The 25,540-nt window shown below is 47.4% G+C and overlaps 1 protein-coding gene across 1 annotated transcript in view; it reads right to left on the bottom strand.

The window, feature by feature from the left end:
- Positions 1-1,607: 1,607 nt before the first annotated feature.
- Positions 1,608-25,540, bottom strand: part of LOC142583029 (uncharacterized) — a 115,982-nt gene continuing 92,049 nt past the window's right edge. The window contains exons 5-6 of the mRNA XM_075693272.1: positions 12,126-12,316; positions 1,608-4,163 (exon numbers count right to left, since the gene is read on the bottom strand). Of these exons, the coding sequence (XP_075549387.1) occupies positions 3,929-4,163; positions 12,126-12,316 (426 nt within the window). The 3' untranslated portion in view covers positions 1,608-3,928. The remainder of the gene's footprint in view (positions 4,164-12,125; positions 12,317-25,540) is intronic.

Here is a 25,540-nt window from a genome sequence, read left to right on the forward strand (position 1 = left end):
TGGCCTTCTTTATTCAACGTTATCTTCAATCGCATACGCTCGCATAGCTCTACTAAAGCTTCCTCTTACATATGCTTAACAGCCCGTACCCATCTGGTACTTCTCATCTCGGATGTGTTGTCATGATTTCTCATGAGCGCCGTCACGGTATCATTGATGTATCTTATTAGAAAGGAAGGCTAACACTCTGATAAAGTGTGGCCATGCAGTACGGCATACAGGCCGAATACACTCTACTCCCAATAGTGGGAAGCAGTGGCCCTGCAATGCCCAATTTGGCCCAATAGTGATCGTGCTTACAGTGTTATTTGGTGAGAAGTGCTCGGAAGAACATTATATCCCACTGTTTTCCAAACAAACTGAAGGGTTCACTGGAAACTGAAGCTGTACGCAATTGGTCAGCAGTGTCGTCTGGCGCGATCGCATAAGCCTTGTTTTTGAAGAGGTAGCTTAGCGCAAATAAAACCACGGACACAAGGAAGACAGACAAGGACAAGCGCTTGTCCTTGTCTGTCTTCCTTGTGTCCGTGGTTTTATTTGCGCTAAACTACCTCTTCAAATATGGACGACCAACTAGCCCGACAGTCAACTCTTCTAGCATAAGCCTTGACCTGTGGTGTTCTCGCAGGACGAGTCAAACGCATCGGAGGTCGATGGCTTATCGCCCTCATCCTCCTCGTTTACTCGTCCACACGAGACTCAATAGCAGATGGAAGCAACTGGAATCCAGGAAAGAGAAATTTGCCACTTCCGGATTTAGCAGTCTCAATAGATGAACGTTGTCAAGATTTACCTTTGAAACGAACTGGTAGCAGCCGCCACCAAGGTAGTTCTTTCGATCTCTATACAGGGACGCACGTTTTTTTTCTCCTAAAATCGTATAAAAATAGGAACTTACCTTTTCACTCTTTTTTGCTCACATTTCGCAGCACGACCGCATTTTACTATTCAAATCGTTTAATGTAGCCCTCGGAAATGTTACTCGGCTGGTGTATAAGCAAAAAAAAAGTGCCACGTTGCCTTTGTTGCTTCTCTCGGACGCAACCCCGAACGGTTAATGAAGACCGATCTCGAAGGTCATACTTTACGGTATTGCATACAACGGAAGTGACATAGCCGTCCTATTTTAGGCATCACTTACTGCAAGCGGGTCAGAAGTCAAATTTTCTTGGCATGCGAGGCATGTCTTGCCATGTAACAGTGACAAGTGTTCAACTGAACTATTAGGGACATAAAATTCTGTATTTCCTCGGAATTTGGGCAAGAACGGAACAGTACGTGGTAAGAACGAAATTTCTTTTCTACGTTTTCACGAGAGAAAAGGCACGTCGCTTTACTGCGTGTTATCTCGGCTCCCAAGATCAGTTCAACGGCGCAATTACTAGATCGCTCGAAGCTCCCGCAACAACCCTTACGTCTTTATATTTTTTATGATAACCATTTATACGAAACATTCTTGCCAATGTCGGCATGCGCTACCAAGCAAAAAAAAAGAAAGAAATGATGTGCCAACCCCCCCACGGAAGTAACTACAACACGTTGCTTAGCTAACGCCATACCACCGGTCACAAGTTGGTACTCGAAGCGATGAGTAAACATTCCCTTCGTGAAAGAACAAGCAAACAAACATATTTTTTATTACATTGCTCTACAAAAAAAGGTCCACACGAGAGGCGTTCACGGCCACTGTGAATTTTTTCAAAGTACACTAGCAACAATCGCCTACCAAAATTTTATGCGGACAACTAGGAATACAGCTGTCACGGACATGAACGACAACAAAACATAAAAACGCGATGTTGAACCTCGATGTCCTAAACATTTCGGATGCCTGTCTTCCTATTGCAGCGTGGTACTGTAAGTACCTCACACAGGAAAATGCAGAGAAGTCCTGTGCTGTCTTTGAGGGTGCTCGCGCTCACAAGAAAAAATCGCGCGTGTAACGTGGAACATCATGATATGTCTCAAAACAACACAGATATGACGGAGCACGTATGCCTCACTCGAATATGGCGTAATATAGTTCTGACGTAATTCACAAGCACAAACTAAATAACCTGCGTTTTGCGTCCGAAGCGTACGTTTAGGTAAGGCACAGAAGCTGTTCGGCCCAGAGAAGGCAAACGCGCCGATGTTTTTTCAGCCCCGTCGACTCTCCATTCACGCAAGGACAACCATACAAGACAGTGACATAGTATTTCGAGCTTCAAAGCGGCAGTTTCTAGTATGCCTCAAGTGGCATCATTCTTAAACGTAAACGCCTTGATGCACTCTGTGCTTCTGACTAGGCTCTTAGCCTTACTCCTTAAAAATACGCACTGCGATTAGATTAGCTTTAGCACTGCGATGAGTGGCCCCTGGGAAGGTGTAAATGAGCTGTTGTACATTCATATTTCGTTCTTCCGCGCATACCTTTGTATTATGTGAAAGACTGAGCGCCCACCATGTCTGCCACCCAAGTGAATATCTCATCATTTGTTAGATGTCCTGCAGTTTCCCTGACACTATGACGTAGTCCATAGCAACGGTGCTTGTCGTGGGATCTTACGAAAGCATTTTTTTCGTGAGAACTTGTTAGAAATGTTATTGCACCGCACGTTTCTTTTAAGAGATGTAGTGCCGCACTATGAAGACGTAGTCTCGAGAAATGTGTTACTCAAGCAGTTAAATCTTTTGCAAATACCAACTGTTAGAGCCTGCTTACTATTCTGCGTCTGCTAAATAAAGTATCGCAAAATATCAAAAGTGAAACAAGAAAAAAATTTTCGAATCAAAGCAGAAACAAAATGGGTAGTGCAAGCTTTGTTTTCGTTTTCGTGGCAGAAGCCTACATGACAACCTCTGATTCTTGCTTGCAGTGTGTTTAGTATTTCCCTCAGCCTAGTCATTTACCAGTTTTATCTATTGCGCTACAAGTGATGTTTTCTTACAACGACCCCTGTTACATACGTAGCGCGCAAGTCTTTAAGCAGCATTTTTTCCCCTCTAACTTCTGATCTTTTTTCGGGAACCATTTAATTAGCATTTTCGCAAACCTAGTCACACAGCAGCCATTCAATTTTGGAAATCTTAGTTGCAAGCAGACTCTAAAGATGTGGAGAGGCTATTCGTGCAGCTTTTTTAATGACAATCTTATACTTAAAAGTAATCATGATTGTCCCTGGTAGTTCTCCCGTTTTCTTCGCTGGTCAGTACGAGTGTGGCGCCTAATTATACCAAAGTAATTGCTGTTGCTGTAAATATATGCGTCTACGTTTGACTATTCATTATTCGATTTGGTGTTGGCTACTTACCATCTTTATTCAATTCGTATTCGACGAAGTTTATATTGGTCCACCTCTGCCTATTAGTGCTAAAGTAAGCATTTCTCTCAAAGTTTCGACTTAATAGCAGCGATGGGGCTCAAACAAAGAAAAGAGAAGAAACGTTTAACGAAAGTGCATAATTTTCCAGGAATAAATTGTGCAGCGGATCTTGCTACTACGACTTAAGAGACTACTGTGTTTAGAAATAAAGCAAGTTATTACTACAGTAATCTGTTTTGGTGTCAAAGTTGTATTAGTGATTCCTATTTCAACACTGATTGTCGAGGATGCAAGTGATTGGCAATCTGTCTCAGCTTGCTCTTTCCAGACGTGACACGAGAAAATAACGACGAGGCATACGACTCAACATCAATTTCAACTCGCTAAAAATGAATGTCCAAAGAAAGGAGCATAATTTTACGTATCATGCCCCGTAGCTTCAGGCCGGATACGAGCGAGAAAAACCTGAACATGACGGGAAAATGTTTTAGAACACGCATCATTACGTGCGAGTCATCGCAAGTGTAAACGCCTCGCTGGTGTAGCGTAAGCCGCTACACAGCTTCGACAGCTCCGTGAATGGCAGTTGAACGATGACACTGTTGCAGAACGAGCGTCTGGGCCTACTCTTTACCACCTGGAGGGCTCCGACCTCCGAAACCCCTTAGACGAGGCCTAAGTCTTCGCCGCTTGGGTTTAGGAGTCGTCGTTGTTGTCGTCGTTGTTTCCGTCGTCGTTGTCTCGTCTTCCTCGTATTCGTACTCCTCGTAGTCATCCGGCGCTTCGGTAGTGGTGGTGGTGGTGCTTGTAGTTTTCTTCTTGAGTGGCGACTGCTTCTTGCGTGGGGGCGGAGGAGGCCTGCGGATAGGGAGAGAGAGAGAGAGAGAGAGATTTATTGTGACAGAAATAGAAAATATGAGAGGTTGGCCTGAATCGGAGTTCTAAGCTGCTACTAAGCATTGCTGGAGCGTTGATGGTGAGGACGCAAATGACACTTCGAATGAGCTTGAACAGTGAAGGCCCTTCAAAGTCCCGAATTTCGGACCACTCTCGTGCAGGAATTTGATGCGAGCCTTTAGAGCATAGCGCGGACGATGGGGGACGGGCCGAGGTCCCAATATAACCATTTCAGGCAAAGGTTGATTCAAGAACTTTGACAAATTCTCTGTCAGTGATTGTATTAATCACAGCATATTGGGAGCAGATGCACAAGACGTGTTCCGTAGTCTCGAGTATGTCGCACTCCTCCAGTCCGGACTGTCAGCACAGCCGATGTATACAGAGGTACCGCTACGTGAACGTCATACTTATAGCCGTAACCTGTGCAGCGAGCCGGCGTTACTTTTCTTGGTAGTGAGCGTTAACTTCAGTTATATCGCTGCGTCAATTGTTCGTGAAGGCGGGGAGCGCTGTTATTCGCAATCATAAGATCGCGACTATGAACGAGGAGAAACAGAAGAGAACGCAAAGAAAAAAAAAAGAACGCTTGTTCTTGTCTGGTCTTCAGCTTATCCTCGGTAAGGGGGGCGCGTTGTTAGGTTTTGAATCACGGGTGAGTTTGTTCGAAAAAAGAAAGCTTAAATATTTTACTTTGATTTGCTCCATTTCTGGTACACATTTAGCCCTTCGCGCAATTTAGCCCCGTCTTCAAGCTTACAGCGACAACGGACTATATGCGAAATTCTGTAAGCAGACCTTGCCACACAGCTAACTTGCCCTAAGATAGCCGCGTTCCTGCTAGTAGCACTTTTAAACCCGAGACGCGCGTTTTCAAAGCTTGGATGGTGCGCAGGAGGGAATGCCGCAGAAAATGTGTCAGCGGCCCGCATTTTGACACTCTAATTATGATTCTAACCCGAGGTCCGCCATCGTGGTTGGGCCAGACCAGATGTGTGAGAAAGCCTGTTTACGAAATTTCGCATATTAGCTATTGCAGCGCGACGAATACCAGTGACCTTTGGCTGTAGACTACACTCGACTACTCCCGGGATATTATGACACGCATCCACCATTTCAACAGACGTACAATGTAAACTGATATCTAGGGCCATCTGTTGCGGTGTAAATGAAGCGTGCCATAACAAACTTCTTTCACTCCTTTTTTTTTCACAAATCGATCATTCACGATATTTAATATGCAGATAACGTCTAAAAAACTAGTGTGTTCGCATATTGTATTTGATGCCAACGTATTATGATGAGCTTTCCAGAAACGTATTGTTCCGAGAATACTCTGCGACACCTTTAAAGTCGGAATCTGCATGGATTCATGTGTTCTTTCGCAATGCTAAATATACAGGGTATTGCTGACTGGCATATCGCTGAGCCCTCTCAACAAATTTAAACCGGTGCAAAGTGTGTTCTAAAATCATCTTTTCTTTGTGTCGTTCTTTCTTGCCTCCAAGTCAGCTCTCGTCACTGTGGGCCATACAACCACTCGCCCACTAAGGACAAAGAGAAGAAGAAATACATTAAGCATCATCATCATCATCATCATCAGCCTGGTTGCGCCCACTGCAAGGCAAAGGCCTCTCCCATGCTACTCCAACAACCCCGGTCAGGTACTAATTGTGGCCATGCCGTCCCTGCAAACTTCTTAATCTCATCCGCCCACCTAACTTTCTGCCGCCCCCTGCTACGCTTCCCTTCCCTTGGGATCCAGTCCGTAACCCTTAATGACCATCGGTTATCTTCCCTCCTCATTACATGTCCTGCCCATGCCCATTTCTTTTTATTGATTTCAACTAAGATGTCATTAACTCGCGTTTGTTCCCTCACCCAATCTGCTCTTTTCTTATCCCTTAACGTCACACCTATCATTCTTCTTTCCATAGCTCGTTGTGTCGTCCTCAATTTGAGTAGAACCCTTTTCGTAAGCCTCCAGGTTTCTGCCCCGTAGGTTAGTACTGGTAAGACACACATATTATATACTTTTCTCTTGAGGGATAATGGCAACCTGCTGTTCATGATTTGGGAATGCCTGCCAAACGCACCCCAGCCCATTCTTATTCTTCTGATTATTTCCGTCTCATGATCCGGATCCGCCGTCACTACCTGCCCTAAGTAGATGTATTCCCTTACGACTTCCAGTGCCTCGCTGCCTATTGTAAATTGCTGTTCTCTCCCGAGACTGTTAAGCATTACTTTAGTTTTCTGCAGATTAATTTTTAGGCCCACTCTTCTGCTTTGCCTCTCCAGGTCAGTGAGCATGCATTGCAATTGGTCCCCAGAGTTACTAAGCAAGGCAATATCATCAGCGAATCGCAAGTTACTAAGGTATTCTCCATTAACTTTTATCCCCAATTCTTCCCAATCCAGGTCTCTGAATACCTCCTGTAAACACGCTGTGAATAGCATTGGAGATATCGTATCTCCCTGTCTGACGCCTTTCTTTATAGGGATTTTGTTGCTTTCTTTGTGGAGGACTACGGTGGCTGTGGAGCCGCTATAGATATCTTCCAGTATCTTTACATATGGCTCATCTACACCCTGATTCCGTAATGCCTTCATGACTGCTGAGGTTTCGACTGAATCAAACGCTTTCTCGTAATCAATGAAAGCTATATATAAGGGTTGGTTATATTCTGCACATTTCTCTATCACTTGATTGATAGTGTGAATATGGTCTATTGTTGAGTAGCCTTTACGGAATCCTGCCTGGTCCTTTGGTTGACAGAAGTCTAAGGTGTTCCTGATTCTATTTGCAATTACCTTAGTAAATACTTTGTAGGCAACGGACAGTAAGCTGATCGGTCTATAATTTCTGAAGTCTTTGGCGTCCCCTTTCTTATGGATTAGGATTATGTTAGCGTTCTTCCAAGATTCCGGTACGCTCGAGGTCATGAGGCATTGCGTATACAGGGTTGCCAGTTTCTCTAGAACAATCTGCCCACCATCCTTCAACGAATCTGCTGTTACCTGATCCTCCCCAGCTGCCTTCCCCCTTTGCATATCTCCTAAGGCTTTCTTTACTTCTTCCGGCGTTACCTTCGGGATTTCGAATTCCTCTAGACTATTTTCTCTTCCATTATCGTCGTGGGTGCCACTGGTACTGTATAAATCTCTATAGAACTCCTCAGCCACTTGAACTATCTCATCCATACTAGTAATGATATTGCCGGCTTTGTCTCTTAACGCATACATCTGATTCTTGCCAATTCCTAGTTTCTTCTTCACTGTTTTTAGGCTTCCTCCGTTCCTGAGAGCATGTTCAATTCTATCCATATTATACTTCCTTATGTCAGCTGTCTTACGCTTGTTGATTAACTTCGAAAGTTCTGCCAGTTTTATTCTAGCTGTAGGGTTAGATGCTTTCATACATTGGCGTTTCTTGATTAGATCTTTCGTCTCCTGCGATAGTTTGCTGGTATCCTGCCTAACGAAGTTACCAACGACTTCCATTGCACACTCCTTAATGATGCCCACAAGATTGTCATTCATTGCTCCAACACTAAGGTCCTCTTCCTGAGTTAAAGCTGAATACCTGTTCTGTAGCTTGATCTGGAATTCCTCTATTTTCCCTCTTACCGCTAACTCATTGATCGGCTTCTTATGTACCAGTTTCTTCCGTTCCCTCGTCAGGTCTAGGCTAATTCGAGTTCTTACCATCCTGTGGTCACTGCAGCGCACCTTGCCGAGCACGTCCACATCTTGTATGATGCCAGGGTTAGCGCAGCGTATGAAGTCTATTTCATTTCTAGTCTCGCCGTTCGGGCTCCTCCACGTCCACTTTCGGCTCCCCCGCTTGCGGAAGAAGGTATTCATTATCCTCATATTATTCTGTTCCGCAAACTCTACTAATAACTCTCCCCTGCTATTCCTAGTGCCTATGCCATATTCCCCCACTGCCTTGTCTCCAGCCTGCTTCTTGCCTACCTTGGCATTAAAGTCGCCCATTAGCATAGTGTATTTAGTTTTCACTCTACCCATCGCCGATTCCACGTCTTCATAGAAGCTTTCGACTTCCTGGTCATCATGATTGGATGTAGGGGCGTAGACCTGTACAATCTTCATTTTGTACCTCTTATTAAGTTTCACAACAAGACCTGCCACCCTCTCATTAATGCTATAGAATTCCTTTATGTTACCAGCTATATTCTTATTAACCAGGAATCCGACTCCTAGTTCTCTTCTATCCGCTAAGCCCCGGTAGCACAGGACGTGCCCGCTATTTAGCACTGTATATGCTTCTTTTGGCCTCCTAACTTCACTGAGCCCTACTATATCCCATTTACTGCCCTCTAATTTCTCCAATAGCACTGCTAGACTCGCGTCACTAGATAACGTTCTAGCGTTAAACGTTGCCAGGATCACATTCCAATGGCGGCCTGTCCGAAGCCAGTGATTCTTAGCACCCTCTGCTGCGTCGCAGGTCTGACCGCCGCCGTGGTCAGTTGCTTTGCAGCTGCTGGGGACTGAGGGCCGGGGTTTGATTGTTGTGTTCATAGGAGGTTGTGGCCAAGTACTGCACCAGGGTGGCCAATCCTGCTCTGGTGAGGGAGTGCGTTACCGGTTCTGGTCACCGGGATCAGGCCACACTCCAGGCCTGTTTGTGCAATTTTATCAACACGCGGATTTTTTTTTTTAATCCGGTGGAAAATTGCCGGCACCGGGATTCGAACCACGGACCTCTTGCACGCGAGGCGGGTGTTCTACCTCTACGCCACCGCTGCACCTACATTAAGCATGAAATGCTTTTAACTCCTGTTGTCGGCGACCTTCGAGTGACCTTGAGCCGAAATCCAGAGGCGTTATCCTGGCAAGTTGCAAGCACAAAACGATATCATCCGGGCAACCAGTCAAAACTTTAGAAAATGCGGCATCTGGACCCCAACCCTTTTAAACAGGACCGCATTAAATTGGCTAGTTACTGCCCAAACAAGCTACAAAAATTATTGCTTCCGAGTTCTTCCTAATGTTTGTTTACAGCAACACTCAAGCTATAACTTCTAGTACGCTGAAGTTTTATTTGTCATTTCCAATAGGCGCGACGTTCAAAAGGTGCATACAGGGCATCATACAATTTACTGTCAGCTTTTGGCGCTGAGATAGAGTTGCCTGTGCTCTGTTGAACGCCAGTGTTCCGTGAGTTCCGCGGCGGGGGTTTTGCGTCACCTCAAGAGACGGCGCCACGCCGCGTGGCACCTCCTTCAGGCAATTTTCTTCTTCTAGCTGGGCAGTGCGCTCTGTCTCCCTTGCGTCTTTCGCTGTCTATCGCGCTGCCTTCAGCCGTTTTTCTTATTCTAGCTCGGCAGCCCGCTTGTGGACCAGTTAACAGTACGGTGTGGCTTGTGGACCAGTTAACAGTATGGTGTGGTGTGGTTCGATGTGGTGCTGTGGGGTGTGCAGTTGCGAACGTGCAATACACGCACTTTAAGTTTGTGGCTAGTATGATCTCCTACCAATCTGCTTTGCCGATTGCCATTTCATGCTTACATCTACTTTTGATTATGGGAGAGCCAGCCATTTTTATTCACAAGTGAAGTCCTTTAGTAACTTCCTTTTCCCTAAGAAGCGCAGGTCTAGGTTTCTCTCCCTTTTCCAATTTCGCCCGAGCACTGTATTATATTACCATTCAAATAGTTACGCCGTACTGTTTTCAGTTTGTGAAAGTCGATGGCACAAGCGATTTGTATGAGGTTTTGAACCTAAAGTATACAACTTCATCAATATCTTACAACTAAAACGCACCAGTCTGGGCAAGACTTTACTAATTTTTCGATGAACTTCAAGTGTCTAGGGATAGCTAGTCGTGTCACATTCTTCCGTCTTTCTTGTTGGTGATAACGCTTCGGGACAGACACACTACTGGTACGTAGCTGTAGTTTTAAAGCTTTGCGTCATGAGTTGCAATATTGCATTTTTTTGCTTAATGTCATGGCGCCGCTTGCACCTTGGATGTAGGTTTGGCGCGTTACCTGGGCCAAGATCGCACACGCATCTCGCTTTCAGAACGTTCGATTTGCCTCCTACGTCCTCGAGGAGGCAGCATTCAATTGGCGCTTCCGGCTCGTCGAGCAAACGACCGCTGACGAAAGCGCGGTGTCGGCAAATCACGAGAGCGCAAGTCAACGTTCTGAAAGCCAGATGCTTGCGCGATCTCGCCCCCTGCATGATATTTTTTCTTTTGCGTGGTACGCGGTGTAGGTGGCACCACTGTGTCAGGTGTCAACATGGCCTTATGCGATCATGTGAACAAAAACATCCTCAATAGCCACCTAGCCACCTTAATTCGGCTTCTTAACCGTCTTTTGAACCTTCCCTGTATGAAAGCTGATGGTTTTCCTTTCAAAGTGGTTTTCCACCGCAAACGCTTTCCCTCCCCTTATGTACCACTCTGCTTCTTAAATCTCAAAACGCTGTTGAACATTTAAAAATATCTTCCAGCATTTCACCCTGTGAAAGTGGGGATGTAAAGCGAAGCTGGTGCGGACGTTAGACGGAATTGCACAATCACCACCACCACAATCGATGGACGTCACGCACACACGCACGTGTGCGCAAGTGCACCATACGACCTCATTCTTCTAGGCCGTCTGCCAAGCGCAAGTCCCTTACTGAACTAAGTTAACGTTTAAAAGTGAATTGCATCAGAAAATGCGTTAACTACGACTTACGCACCAGCTGCAGGCAGGATAGCTGTGGATTGTTATTCCAATATACGAGAAAACAAAGATCTGTTACGCGGTAACTGAAAGACGAAGCCCTTTTCCAGCTGCAACTTTCAGGGCTGTTTGAGTGGCTGCGGCCGCTAGGTGGCGGTACCGTTAGTGCAGCATGCATCCTCATTCTTGTAGGCTCTCCGCGTCGCGCAAGTGCGTTTATGAACTAACTGAATTTATCAAAGTATAAGATGCGTCAGAAAATTCGTAAAGTACGACTTAAACACAACCTGCAGACTTGATAACATCGCATTTTAATTGAAATATACGAGAAAACACAATTGGAAAACTCAAACACAAACCCCTTTTCCAGCTACTGCTTTTTGGGTGAGCACGCCAAGAAAAATCCCGACCAACTAGAGGCTAACAGCTTTGCAGTAAACTGTTCTCCAAATCGCAGTGTCCGTAGTAAAAATACGTTAGGCGTAATTTATTCTCCCAAGCTTAAGGGTATTACTGAGCAGTTTACGCAGTAAGCGCGTGGGCCTGCGTGCCTCCAGAAATGGTTATCCTTCCGTAGTTGCTGTGTGGATAAGTTGCAATAAAAACTGCGGAGCAACAACCGAAGGCGCCAGATTTTGACGCGGAAATTGCTTTGTCGTTACTTCTTGATTGTTTGTTTGTTTGTTTGTTTGTTTGTTTGTTTGTTTGTTTGTTTGTTTGTTTGTTTGTTTGTTCCTGATCACTGCCACATGGCAAGTAAGCGGAGGGTAACAGTGGACACTAGGTTCTCACAAGCTGCTCTTCTCTACAGCACTTTTGTAAGTTGTTCTTAAATTGTAAATTGCAAATTTCAAACTGTACATGTGCAAATTATAAGCTTCCGAACTGTTGATATGTTCTATGGTTTTCCTCATTTTTTCTAGCATCAAGGTGTTCTGCAGAGGGTGGTGCGTTCTGCGCAATGGCTGCCCCTCTTCTATGAGTTCCACCACGGAACTTTGAAAGCTCAAATTAAAAATTGAAAATAAACGAAAGAATGCCTAATCGTGAGTGCTGTCGAGATATCGGAGACAACGCACGTTAACGGAACAATGCGCACAGCAAAGCAACAAGAGAACAGTACCAATAGTAACGCACAGCTGTGCGGCAGCTCTTTTCTCAACGCTGCCAACGTTGATGTATCAAGAGCGTCGCCGAAAGGGACGCCGATACTCACCTAGGAGGCACGGTGGAAGGCGGCACCGTGGTAGTCTCCTTGTAGAGCGCTTCGTTTCGGTCGTAGTGCTTCTCGGACTTCTCGCACTCAACCGTGTTGATGAAGCGGCACGTGAAGGTAGTCTGGTCGTACAGCGTGTAGTTCGGGCACAGGAAGTCGTAGCGCAGACCTCCGTAGCAGTAGTGGAACAACTGCAACGAAGTATATGGGCAGCATTAAAAAGAGAATGCAGATACAACGCACATGTTGCAATCTATGGGAGGCGAAGCCTTCGTGAAGCAGTCAATAAATGCCATAAAATTAAATGCTACGCACCTGTATTATAATTCGATGTAGCGCGATATCTGATGCAATATTTACCTACTGCGCAAGTCACAATCTTAATCTGGCACAATGGTTACGTTTATGCACTGCATCGTTCAAAAGCTATGCTGAAATGTAAAGAGATGCGGGTGAATACTGTGAGAGGTAGATGCAGTGATTTCGACAGGACGTAGGCAATGTTCGATGTTTTTCGAGGAAATAATGGTGACGACCCGTGTGTGCCGAGATAAGCGTGTTACAGACGTAAATACATTCAGGGCTTGTGTAACCCTTATGTCACAATGGCACGTACCCATTTTGGAGATACTAGTCAAGAATGTCCACATACGCGGTGGCCCAAGAATAGGGCTGGCTAATTACAAGAAAACAAAAAGGAAAGGCTGCTAAATATCGTGCGCTATTCCATTAAGAGGTCGGTGTGCTTGCGAAATGCCAATGAGGATAGGTTTTGTACATAGGTCGGGATATATAACAGTGGTACGCTAAATCGCGCTACTTTAGCAGTCAACATGCAGTGCTTATGTAGGCTGGTGAGGATATGTATATCCCCAAATATATCCGGCGTGATAGTGCCCAATCATCGGGCACGAAACCGTGACGGGCTAAGCAATCAAAGGTTCGCTTTTATGTCGAGCGCACTTGGCTTAGAATTCTTTCACTCCATGCAACAGCCTGTTTTTCTCCGTTATTTATTGTATCAGTGGCATTTCCGTTGATACCCTCGTTCGCTATACGCCCGACAATTTCATATACTAGTTTATGTTATTTTAGCTACTATTAGAGCTGCACTTCATGCAGGTCAAAGAACGACAAGTAAATTGAGAAACGGAAGTAATTTGGGCCACCATGTGTGACTTTCAACGGTTGCCTATAGCCGGCAGATAAAAACTGTTGGGGAGAATCACCAATGATGACGCATGGACCATTAAGCTTAGGAGTGTCCGCCTTGAACGAAACCGATACTGTGTCAGCGGCACTGAGTTGCGCCCCAACCCTCAGCCATAACACATCACTTCGTCATTCGTCATTGTGGATAGCTAAATTCAGCGACCATCAGCACTACTCAAATTATGTCGTCTATAACAAAAAACAGTTTGTCGTTCCTCTTTGTAAAAACAATCCGGTGGCTGTTGCGTTATAAACCCAGGTACAAGCAAACGCCATCGAAAAAAAAAGTTTTTTTTTTCAATAATGAGGTGCTTACGTGCTGCAGTCAGCTTAGTCTTTCTTTCTCTCTTCTCTGTATACTCCTGTTCCCCTTCCCCACCGTAGGGTAGCTAACGAGACGTTTTCTGGCTAGCATGCAGATACAAGCAAATGTTGGAGGCATGACGACAGCACCAAACGAATAAATCATTATTTTTATCGAAGTATGTTATTAAAGAAAGTGTTCAACCACAAATAACTTCTAAAGATGTGACAAGGAAATACAAATTTCCTCGGAAGTGATGCCACGGCCGGGTGCACAGACGACAACACAGCTTAGAAGTGAAGACAGGTGACACACCAGGCCATTCAGTGTGAGGCACGATGAAGCTACGCTACTAATACTATTAATTATTAATCCCGGAAACTTACAAGCACGTCCTCAAGTGTCAATGTAGAAAGAAATAGAACCACGTTAGCAATTGACTCAAAAAAGGGCCACCACGCCCGCAGACTTGAAGAGGAGGAACAAAGAAGACAAAAAGGAAGATGGCGCATCAAAGCACGTCACATCACACACAGACAGAGTATTAGCACGACAGACCAGAGTCCAGTCCCATCGTTGAGAAGAATTGCGGGAGAGCTTTGTGAGCCTCATGTCGAGCTGTAGCTCGACCTTTCGGGAACGGGAAAGCGCTGCTACACCAGCCTCTGTTACCGATGCTGGGTCTACGCAGCAAACAGGTGCTTGGTCACACGAAAACCTTCCCAGGCTAAAAGGCCAGAGACTGCGTCCACAACCGCAGTGTTTGCTTAAAGCGGTTTGAGGAGGTGCTTCACGTCGACGGCTATGCGTGCGTTGTTGCGTTTCGCCTGCGACACGTGGTTTTGCCGGCGCGACGGCGGCGGGGCGGCGGACATTTTGGCCCGATCGTCGTCACCGCAACACTCATCGCCAGGTGTTTCCAGGCGCGTCTGCGGCGATGCGACCGCCTAGGGATTTCGTTCCAGTCATTGTGCCCGAAACAGGCGAGGCCAAAGCAGGGATCTCCTTCCAGTTATTGGGCCCGAAACAGGCGATGCCAAAGCAGGGATCTCGTTCCAGTCATTGTGCCCGAAACAGGCGATGCCAAAGCAGGGACCATCTTCTCGTTACAGTCATTGTGTCCGACCGGCAGCGCCACGACAGTGTGCTGCGCAGCGCCACGACAGTATGCTGCGCAGCGCCACGACAGTGTGCTGCGCAGCGCCACGACCAGGTGCTACGAGATCGTGCGCAGCGCCACGACATGGTGCTACGGCATCGCTACGACAGTGTGCGTCACCATTAGCCCATTGTACATTCACGTGCTCGTCTTTTGAGGGGTTCCTTCTTGCCCTCAACTGCGAGAGTATAAAAACAGCTGCCCCCGGACGCCAGAAGAGGGCTCCGATTTCTTCCGTTGAGTGAAGTGCTCTCCCGTCTCTCTACTTCGGTCAAACCTGACCGCCAACTCTTTGCGATGTTAAAATAAACAAGTTGTTTCGTTGTTACCTGTCGACTCATGCTTTGCCGGGACCTTCGGATGCTTGCAGTTGTACCCCAGGCCGCCAGGCCAACGCTACCCTTGGGGCTTGCGACCCAGGTACAACCACGGGCGTCAGCGCCGAGTTCCCATCCGATCGCTCCAGTGTCGCGATCCAAATATCTGGTTGCCAGCGGTGAGATCGCCTACGACTTCAAACAACGGTCTGCCAGCGGCGAGATCGCGACAACGGAGGCCAGCAGCAAAGAGATGCAGTTGACTGTATGCTGAACAGCTCAACGACGATCCGGGAGCAGTGCAACGAGCCCTGTGTGACGACTGGTTGCCTGCAGCGGAACGACTGCGCGGAATTCCTGCCTGCGAGGTTTGGTGAGTGCGGGACTTTCTTCTACTGAGCTTTGCCAGGCTTTTTGTTAGTGTCAGAAACAGAGCTGGTAATTGTGGTTGTCGTTGCTGCCGGGTTAGTTTGCGGCAAGACAATAGTAAGCAGTAGAGAAAGCAGCATTCAGAGCAGCCATGGATTTGAAGTCGTTGCGCAAACCGAAATTGTTGGAGCTTGCAAGAGAGTTGGGTCTGGATGTCTCAGACAAACTAAGAAAACCGGAACTGATAACGGCTATTCTTGAGTTAGAGGCTGAGGATGACGAGCTGTCGGAATGCCTTGAGACTATTGAGGAGAGGTCAAAAAGACAGGAGCGCGAACTTAAAGAGCAGAAAGAAAAAGAAGAGCGCGAACACGCTTTGGAAATGAAGCGTCTCGAGGTAGAGATGGAACGCGCTCGTAATGGAAGTCAGGCACACGGTGCAGGAGAACGAGTATTGTTCAAAATGACTGACCTGATGAGGCCGTTTAAGCTTGGAGAGGACATTGGTTTGTTCCTGGTTAACTTTGAGCGAACGTGCGAGAAGCAGGGGTTCTCTCGGGAAACGTGGCCACAGCGCTTGCTCACTTTGTTACCCGGCGAGGCGGCCGACGTAGTCGCTCGCTTGGATAGAGAGGAAGCAGAGGATTTCGACAAAGTAAAATCGAGTCTGCTAAAAAAGTACCGGCTGTCTGCGGAGGCGTTCCGTCGGAAGTTTCGGGAAAATGAGAAAGGCAGAAGTGAGTCATATACAGAGTTTGCGTATAGGCTTATGTCGAACATGCAGGAGTGGCTCAAAGAAGAGAAAGCGTTTGGTGACCACGATAAAGTTCTGCAGTGTTTCGGGCTAGAACAGTTTTATAGTCGGTTACCGGAGAACGTGCGATACTGGGTCTTGGATAGGCCAGACGTTTGTACGGTGGCTAAAGCCGCTGAGCTAGCCGAGGAGTTTGTGACGCGTCGGGCTCGCGGAGCTAAGGACGGTCAAAAGGGTGAATTTGGCTCGAAGTTTGAGAGGCCGAAGTTCACGCCCATGAGATTAAACGGGGACACGCGTAGTGCGGATGCGAGCGAAAGCAGTCCGACCAAACGTAAAGAGACGGCGGCAGCCAAACGCAGAAAGCGGTTCGAGATGAGGCGAGCGCGCTTGTGTTATACGTGCCAGAAGCCGGGTCACTTTTCGGCGCAGTGTCCGGAAACAACACCAAAAGTTGTGTTTTTTTCAATAGGCAGCACTGACGAGAACATGAAGCTTCTTGAGCCTTACATGCGAGACCTCCTCGTAAACGGGAAAGAGTGCCGAGTGCTTCGCGATTCCGCAGCTACGATGGATGTAGTTCACCCGTCTTACGTAGAACCCCATATGTTCACGGGCGAGTGCGCGTGGATCAAGCAAGCCGTGGAAGCTCATAGCGTGTGTCTGCCGGTAGCAAAAGTGCTTATTGAAGGACCTTTCGGAGCGCTTGAGACGGAGGCGGCAGTGTCATCTATGCTGCCACCCCAGTACCCGTACCTATTTTCAAACAGGTCCGATCACCTCCTGCGCGAGAAGGGGCTTTTGTTTGGTGAAGCTAGTGTTCAGGCCTTAACCAGATCGAAGGTTCGGGAGCTCGCTGCAAAGGCGGTAGTTGCGGGGCCGACGTTATCAAACAACGAAAAAGGGTCAGAGGCGCAGCAAGCTGATATTCAGAGCACGCCCGAACAGAATAAAATTGAGTCTGTAGCGTTGAAGGCGCCAGATACTGGAGAGGAAAATCCCGACGCGGGAAAGTTAGAAGAGCTATCTACTGATTTGCTCATCGCGTCTACGTCAGACGGACTTGATAGGTTGCTAAAAGTCAGCCGGACGGCTTTGATAGCCGAGCAAAAAAAGGATGGCAGCCTGGAAAACGTGCGCTGCAATGTCAAAGAAGGTATCGCCAGGAAAACTGCGCGTTTTGTGGAAAGAGGTGGAGTCCTGTACCGGAAGTATCTAGACCGCCGAGGAGTGGAGTTCGACCAGCTGGTCGTGCCCCAATGCTATCGTCAGGATCTGTTGCGCTTGTCACATGGGGGTTCGTGGTCCGGACACCTAGGAGTTAAGAAAACTAAGGACCGTCTCTTGCAAGAGTACTATTGGCCAGGGTGTTTTCGGGACGCAGACCATTTCGTGAGGACATGTGACACTTGTCAGCGGGTGGGCAAACCAGGGGACAAATCGAGGGCGCCGTTGAAATTGGTACCTATCATTACGGAGCCTTTTAGACGGCTCGTTATTGATACAGTGGGACCTCTGCCGGTAACAGCCACGGGGTACAGACACATTTTGACTGTGATCTGCCCAGCGACAAAGTTCCCTGAAGCAGTGCCGCTTAAAGAACTCAGCTCAGTTGAGATAGTTAATGCACTACTGTCCATATTTGCGCGAGTTGGTTTTCCTGCAGAAATTCAATCAGATCAGGGCACAGTGTTTACTAGCGCTTTGACGACAACTTTTCTCGAAAGGTGTGGGGTAAAGCTGCTACACAGCTCAGTGTACCACCCACAGTCGAATTCCGTTGAGAAGCTCCACTCCGTCATGAAGCGCGTGTTGAGAGCGTTGTGTTTTGAACATCGAACTGACTGGGAGCTGTGTCTGCCTGGGGTGATGTTTGCTTTAAGGACCGCGCCGCATGCGGCTACGGGGTTTTCGCCAGCTGAACTGGTGTACGGTCGCTCGCTTCGATCTCCGCTTCGCATGCTTCGAGAATCATGGGAAGGTAGGGGCGACGACCCAGTCGTGGTGGAGTACGTACTTAAGCTCCTCGAACGCTTAAGAAGGGCACAGGAGTTGTCAGGTGAAGCAATGGCAAAGGCCCAGCAGAGGGCCAAGGTTTATTATGATCGGACAGCCAGGGCCCGTCGTTTTGAGGTTGGCGATGAGGTCATGATATTGCGCACATCGCTAAACAACAAACTAGACGTGCAGTGGGAGGGCCCAGCACGAATTGTTCAGAAACTGTCGGACGTTAACTACGTGGTAAGTCTGCCAGGAAAGCGGAAAGCACAGCAAGTTTACCACTGTAATCTGCTCAAACCTTATAGACAAAGGGAAGCAGTGGTGTGCATGATGGTAAACGTTCCTGAAGAGCTTCCGGTCGAGCTTCCGGGACTAGGCTCAGTGACGAACAGGGAAGACACCGGTCAAGTCATTAGTGACCTTATCAGTAAAGCACCGCTGTCGCCTGAGCAGAAAACCGAACTACACCAGCTATTACAAGAGTTTCAAGGTCTGTTCTCTGAGAGGCCTGGTAGGACTTCTGTACTTACTCATGATATAGAACTTACCTCCACAGAGCCAGTACGATCCAAGGCGTATCGGGTGTCACCCCGCCAGAGCGATATTATGGAGGCTGAGGTAAAGAAAATGCTACAGCTCGGTGTTATTGAGGCAGGTGAGAGTGATTATACCTCCCCTTTGATTTTAGTTGAGGTACCGGGCAAGGAACCTCGTCCTTGCGTCGACTACCGCAGGCTTAATTCCATCACTAAGGATCAAATTTATCCGATCCCTAACATCGAGGAGCGCCTTGAGAAAGTTAGTAGCGCTCAGTTTATTTCCACCCTAGATCTTGTCAGGGGTTATTGGCAGGTTCCACTTACAGAAGAGGCTAGTAGGTATGCGGCGTTCATTTCACCAATGGGAACATTCCGTCCTAAAGTGTTGAGTTTTCGTTTGAAGAACGCGCCATACTGTTTTTCAAGTCTCATGGATAAAGTGTTGCGGGGACAGCAAGAATTCGCTTTACCGTATCTAGACGACGTAGCGATATTCTCCGCATCCTGGTCTGAGCATATGACACACTTGCGGGCAGTGCTAACCCGCCTGCGCGAAGCAGGCTTGACAGTAAAGGCTCCTAAGTGCCAGTTAGCACAGGCCGAGGTTGTCTACCTCGGTCACGTGATTGGTCAGGGTCGTCGCCGCCCCTCTGAAATAAAAGTGGCCGCTGTGCGAGACTTTCCGCAACCGCGCACAAAGACCGATATTCGGTCGTTCTTAGGTGTCGCCGGCTACTATCAGAGGTACATCCCTAGGTACTCTGATATCGCGGCTCCCCTGACGGATGCTCTAAGAAAGACAGAGCCTCAAACAGTCGTCTGGGACGAGACAAAGGAAAGAGCTTTTAGCGCCCTAAAGAGTGCCCTAACAAGCCAGCCTGTGCTACGATCGCCAGACTATACAAAAGGGTTCATTGTTCAGTGCGATGCTAGCGAGCGAGGCATGGGCGTTGTACTGTGCCAACGGGAAAATGGAGAAGTAGAACACCCCGTCCTGTATGCTAGTCGTAAGCTGACCAGTCGTGAGCAGGCGTATAGCGCCACCGAGAAAGAGTGTGCATGTCTCGTGTGGGCCGTTCAGAAATTGTCATGCTATCTAGCCGGCTCGAGGTTTATCATTGAGACAGATCACTGCCCTCTCCAATGGCTGCAGACCATCTCTCCCAAAAATGGCCGCCTCCTGCGCTGGAGCCTCGCTTTACAACAATATTCCTTTGAGGTGCGTTACAAAAAGGGGAGTCTCAACGGTAACGCCGATGGCTTAAGTCGAAGCCCCTAACGTAGGAATCAGCCTCAAAATTGTTTGTTACTGATGTTTTTCTTCCTGAGGCAGGATTTTTTTTAACATATTGCTTTTGTTTAGTGTTTCAAAGTGATGATATGCTTTCTAGTGCAATTTTTCAATTTGTGGACGCGTTCTGAGTGATGCTAGACTACTGTAAGGAACTAGGCAGTGGTATAAAAAGGGGAAAGAGCCTGGCAGGGCTTAGTGAGGGTTGTGCCGTGCTTGCTGACTGAGCGGTTGAGTTTTCAGCGTAGTTCTAACGCTTGCCGGGAACGAGAACAAAAATGTGAACTCTCCCGAAGTCACTTTGCAGTGTCCCGTGCGAACCTGAACGAGAGAACGAGGCCTTCTCTGTGCGCTGCGCTCAAGAAACGTCAAGGGACGCCCGACTTCGGTTATGAGCATCATCGAGCGACATCCCTCCGGACAGCGGATGCAGTCCCCTGTCCATAGGGATCTCCTTTCCCCGGCGGGGCGGTCTGTTGCGTTTCGCCTGCGACACGTGGTTTTGCCGGCGCGACGGCGGCGGGGCGGCGGACATTTTGGCCCGATCGTCGTCACCGCAACACTCATCGCCAGGTGTTTCCAGGCGCGTCTGCGGCGATGCGACCGCCTAGGGATTTCGTTCCAGTCATTGTGCCCGAAACAGGCGAGGCCAAAGCAGGGATCTCCTTCCAGTTATTGGGCCCGAAACAGGCGATGCCAAAGCAGGGATCTCGTTCCAGTCATTGTGCCCGAAACAGGCGATGCCAAAGCAGGGACCATCTTCTCGTTACAGTCATTGTGTCCGACCGGCAGCGCCACGACAGTGTGCTGCGCAGCGCCACGACAGTATGCTGCGCAGCGCCACGACAGTGTGCTGCGCAGCGCCACGACCAGGTGCTACGAGATCGTGCGCAGCGCCACGACATGGTGCTACGGCATCGCTACGACAGTGTGCGTCACCATTAGCCCATTGTACATTCACGTGCTCGTCTTTTGAGGGGTTCCTTCTTGCCCTCAACTGCGAGAGTATAAAAACAGCTGCCCCCGGACGCCAGAAGAGGGCTCCGATTTCTTCCGTTGAGTGAAGTGCTCTCCCGTCTCTCTACTTCGGTCAAACCTGACCGCCAACTCTTTGCGATGTTAAAATAAACAAGTTGTTTCGTTGTTACCTGTCGACTCATGCTTTGCCGGGACCTTCGGATGCTTGCAGTTGTACCCCAGGCCGCCAGGCCAACGCTACCCTTGGGGCTTGCGACCCAGGTACAACCACGGGCGTCAGCGCCGAGTTCCCATCCGATCGCTCCAGTGTCGCGATCCAAATAGCGTCAACACTTGTGGTTCAGAAGCGAGGAGCGCTTTGCGAGCACAGTGCGGGACATACAAACCCGTGCACCTTAAATGGTTTGTTGCGGCTGCTAGTTGAGGCTGCTGAGCAACTTCCAGCAACGTGATCTTTAAGGAACTTTCCTCTCGATGATATTTTTGCTTCCAAGAGGTCGAGATTCGAGTCTTACAAGGTCCAAAAAGATGTTCGTTAATTGTTTTCAGCCAAGAGGGCCTCGACTCCCGTCTACAGCACTCGGTTACGTGTCCTTGCGTGATGCGATACGTTCTGCTGTGACTTTCTCTTCTTATAAAGAAGAGGAAGTGTTTTCCCATTTTTTGTTTCTCCTCTTCATGAGGCTAGGCACGGTGTTTCTGCGTCTCCTTCAGGAAACAATTGCATGCCAGTTTTTTTTTTTTTCAACGTTAGCTTTTCTTAGCTCCCTTCTTACTTTCGTGTCATTGGCGACATCTGCCGAGAGCGAGAGAGAGCAGGTGATTCCGTGTTGCTTAGTTTTGCGCCGTTGGTGCCACTCGCTGGCGCTGACCCTTTTCAATGGCGGAAGCGTGCGCTTCGACCAATGAGAGGGCACAGTTCGGTCCTGATTCGTGCTCCCGGTTTCTTTGAATACACCCGGATGATAGTGCCTTCCGCGCATCGCGGGTGGTGGAAATCAGTCCCTCACATTGGGTGCGAGCCATTCATGAAGGCAAATCAACTGACTGCGCCCACAATATGGTCGAGTGCCATGGAGGAAGCAGGACCCTCGGGTATCCAAACGATTCATCGAGCTCGAGATCAAGAGTGGAAACTCCTAGTCTATCACAACAGTTTTGCTTTGTGCGTCGCGGAGGCAGCAACATAGCGACGCAAGTGAGATCACTCGTCGGTTCAAGCCCCTCAAGCAGAAGCAAAGGGACATAGACGCGGCGACCTTGCAGTTCGCGCCACACAGAAAGAAGCACACCGTCTCAGACGCCACGATCCTATGGTTTGAGCCGCCTCAGACAGAAGCGAGGCACCGCAATCGGCAAGAAAATGTACCAATCAAGACAGAGGCTGCCAACCAAGGAATTCACCAAACAGTTTCTGGACAACACCTTCGGCTACGACTGCTCGGTGCGCTGTCGGTTGTGCTTCAAGATCGATCTCTCTGCCTTGCCTCTGCCTCACCCGGTGATACTCTCGTTGGAGTTTTCTCTCCGTCGCAGCTATCAATGTACGTTCCTTAGCGCCACACGCACCCGACGTTCACCGCAACTACGTTGTCAGGCTCTGATCCGCAGTTCGTCTCTCGGAGACCTGGATGCACCCTGAGGCGCCGCTACACGTGATAGGAAAGGTATGTACTGCTGCGGATATCGACATCAACACGACAGTCGAACGGGTGGTGTTGCCGCTTACCGCCGAGACAACGTACACGCTTAACGTAACACTTTGATTTCTTCGATGACAACTCTACGAACGTTTTTGAGGATGCGACTAGACAATCAACGCGCCGTCGCAGTAGCTTACTTTAAACCCAAAGCACTGTCTCCCGGGTAGTGCCCTACCTCACCAACACATTGCTGCCGTAGAAGAGGTCTGGTCCAATGCTTCTCGTGAGAAACTGAAACATTCCAGCAAACAACACTAATTTCCTGAAAGATATCAGCAATCTTTGATGCTACAACTCAACGTACCTCCGGTATCCGTCACCACATCTAGAGGGGCGTGCATCAACCTCGTCTTTCAAAACAGCAATTTCATCCAAGACATTCAGCATAAAAATACTCACTTTAGCGATCACACAGCTGTCATCGATACGTTAAAATAAATAAAGGTGACAGAACTGAACACGTCTACACAGTGTTCTTTCATCTGACACCGCAGCAAACGCTTAAACATTCGCGTTACACACTAGCAACCATCCAGTCAGTTTTCTTTTCATTTCACCCATATATGATAAGCAAAGTGATAGTAGGTGACAATCTTAATAGAAATACTTGTAATGATGCCTCCTTCTTGGCCGATCCGCCGTCCTGGGTATGAGTCATTGTTCGGACACAAAAATCATAACAAAAGTCGCGCAGCATAGAAAGCTTTTAAGTAGAGGTGGTTCATTAGCACACGGCCTCTGGTGATGACACAGGCATCTTGCCTGTGTCATCACCAGAGGTCGCGTAATTATCATACGCCATCTGTCCGACAAGGAAGTCGTTTAAGGTTAAATGAACTTGCAAAATTTTGTATCACCAAACACCACCCTTGTACCGTATTAAAACGGTATAATGCCGGGGATGCGTAATGTGTGGTGTAAGAATTCAGCTAAATGATTGCACAATGTTTGAAGCTGCGTTGCTTATCAACAGTCACGCTCCGCCAGAAGGACTCGGAGATGCCGCCGGAGGACTTACATTACGCCAAAGCGATCGAGCGTGTTGCAAAGCTCTCACAAACTCATGTTCCAACAAAATTTTACCACGAGTGCGGTTACTATAGATAGTCGCATTCGGACAGCTCTACAACGTGCAGATTTTTATTATATTTTTTTTCAAGGAATAAGGCACTCACTGGGTGGCCACATTTTTTCATCCCAGTTTTGTTTTAGCTGGCAGATCAGTCATTTTCTTTATGCACAAGCATCGTGCACAGCAGGCACGTGGCAACAAAATAGGCCAAGAATTTCAGCGAAAGAATACTCATCTAAATTGCCAGCAAGGAAAAAAAAGGCGCCTTGCCTTTATACAAGGCGGAAAGAGTGACAGGTTTAACCGTGACCATTAACAATCTTGGCTAAAAATTTCTCTCCTCATTTTCCACAGCTTCTAAAATAATATCCTACCTAACGCCTGTTTGAAACCCAGGATCGACTTGCGCTTAACCCCACCCTAAATTTCCCAGAAGTATTACCCAACTTATTTCCCAGAAACTTAACTTATTTCCCAGCAGTATTACCCTTTCACAAATCTGTATCGGGTCATGGGATAAATGCAACATCACTTGGCGAAGACTACCAAGGGCTTATGTGTGACGAAGATAATCTGAGTTCTTTAATTTACGCGCTCTAAATATACCCGCACTTCCACGATATGAAGTCGCTTGCATTCCAGGAAAAGCTTTTGCAGGCGCTTCATCGCTCCTTCTCCAAAGTATGCTCAAACGAGTAAACATTTATAAACAGTCTTTCACTTGGCAAGTACAAGTGAAACTACGCGGAAGTGGCGCTATAAAATTAATGTCGCAGGTCGATCAACACGGCTGCTGTTAAGATATCGCCGCTCCGAAAATAACTACAAAGCAAAAAGCGTAATGTATGAAGTGTGGGTGTCTGTTTTTTCCCGCCGGCCCACGGATTCGCTCAAGACCAGCAGCAGCGTCTTGGTTAACAAAGACGGCGTCTTTATTTGACCATATATAAACACTTCCGGTAATGAGCTCGTCTTTCGTGTACAAAAACCTAATTTGCATCAAGGGTCGTCGAAGTGTCAGACACAGACAACAAAAAAGAGCAATAGAAATGAATAAACATAAACGTAAAGGAAAGTAACGTATAAGGCAACGAGAACGAGGAGAAAATGAAGAAATGTGATGACTTAACAGAATTAACAATAATATAACAAAACGAAAGATAATCAGGTCGTGCCTAAGTACGTGCACAGTTGTCCCGTTGAGAGTCTACATGTGGGCTAATTAGAGTATGTGTGTGCTATGGTTAAGTGTGGTTTTTAAAAACAAAAGAAATATTTGCCTTCCAGTATAATAAACACATTAGTTTTATAAGTGGTTCTACAAATTACATTCCTCTATATATCTGAGGCATAAATGCTGGTATCTCTCCCTGAGAAATTCTTAACAGCTGTCATCAGTAATAATAAAATTTGGCGTTCCTCAGGGGTCAAACCTAGGACCTACTCTATTTCTTTTATACATCAATGACATGGTATCTATCCCACAAACCCCTTCTATTATCCTTTACGCTGACGACACAAGTGTTTTTTTTTTTTTTCTAGTGACAATTTAGGTTCCTTAATTCCGCGTGTAAACTTATGGCTTAAGAATCTATCTGACTGGCTTGTTACAAATGAACTCTCATTAAATGTTGATTAAACTAAGTACATTGTTTTTACGCCTGTTAACAGACCTGTTTATATTAATAATGATGTTGCATTCGAGTCGCGACCGCT

Source organism: Dermacentor variabilis, chromosome 5 (genome assembly GCF_050947875.1).
Source record: "Dermacentor variabilis isolate Ectoservices chromosome 5, ASM5094787v1, whole genome shotgun sequence".
NCBI lineage: Eukaryota > Metazoa > Arthropoda > Arachnida > Ixodida > Ixodidae > Dermacentor > Dermacentor variabilis.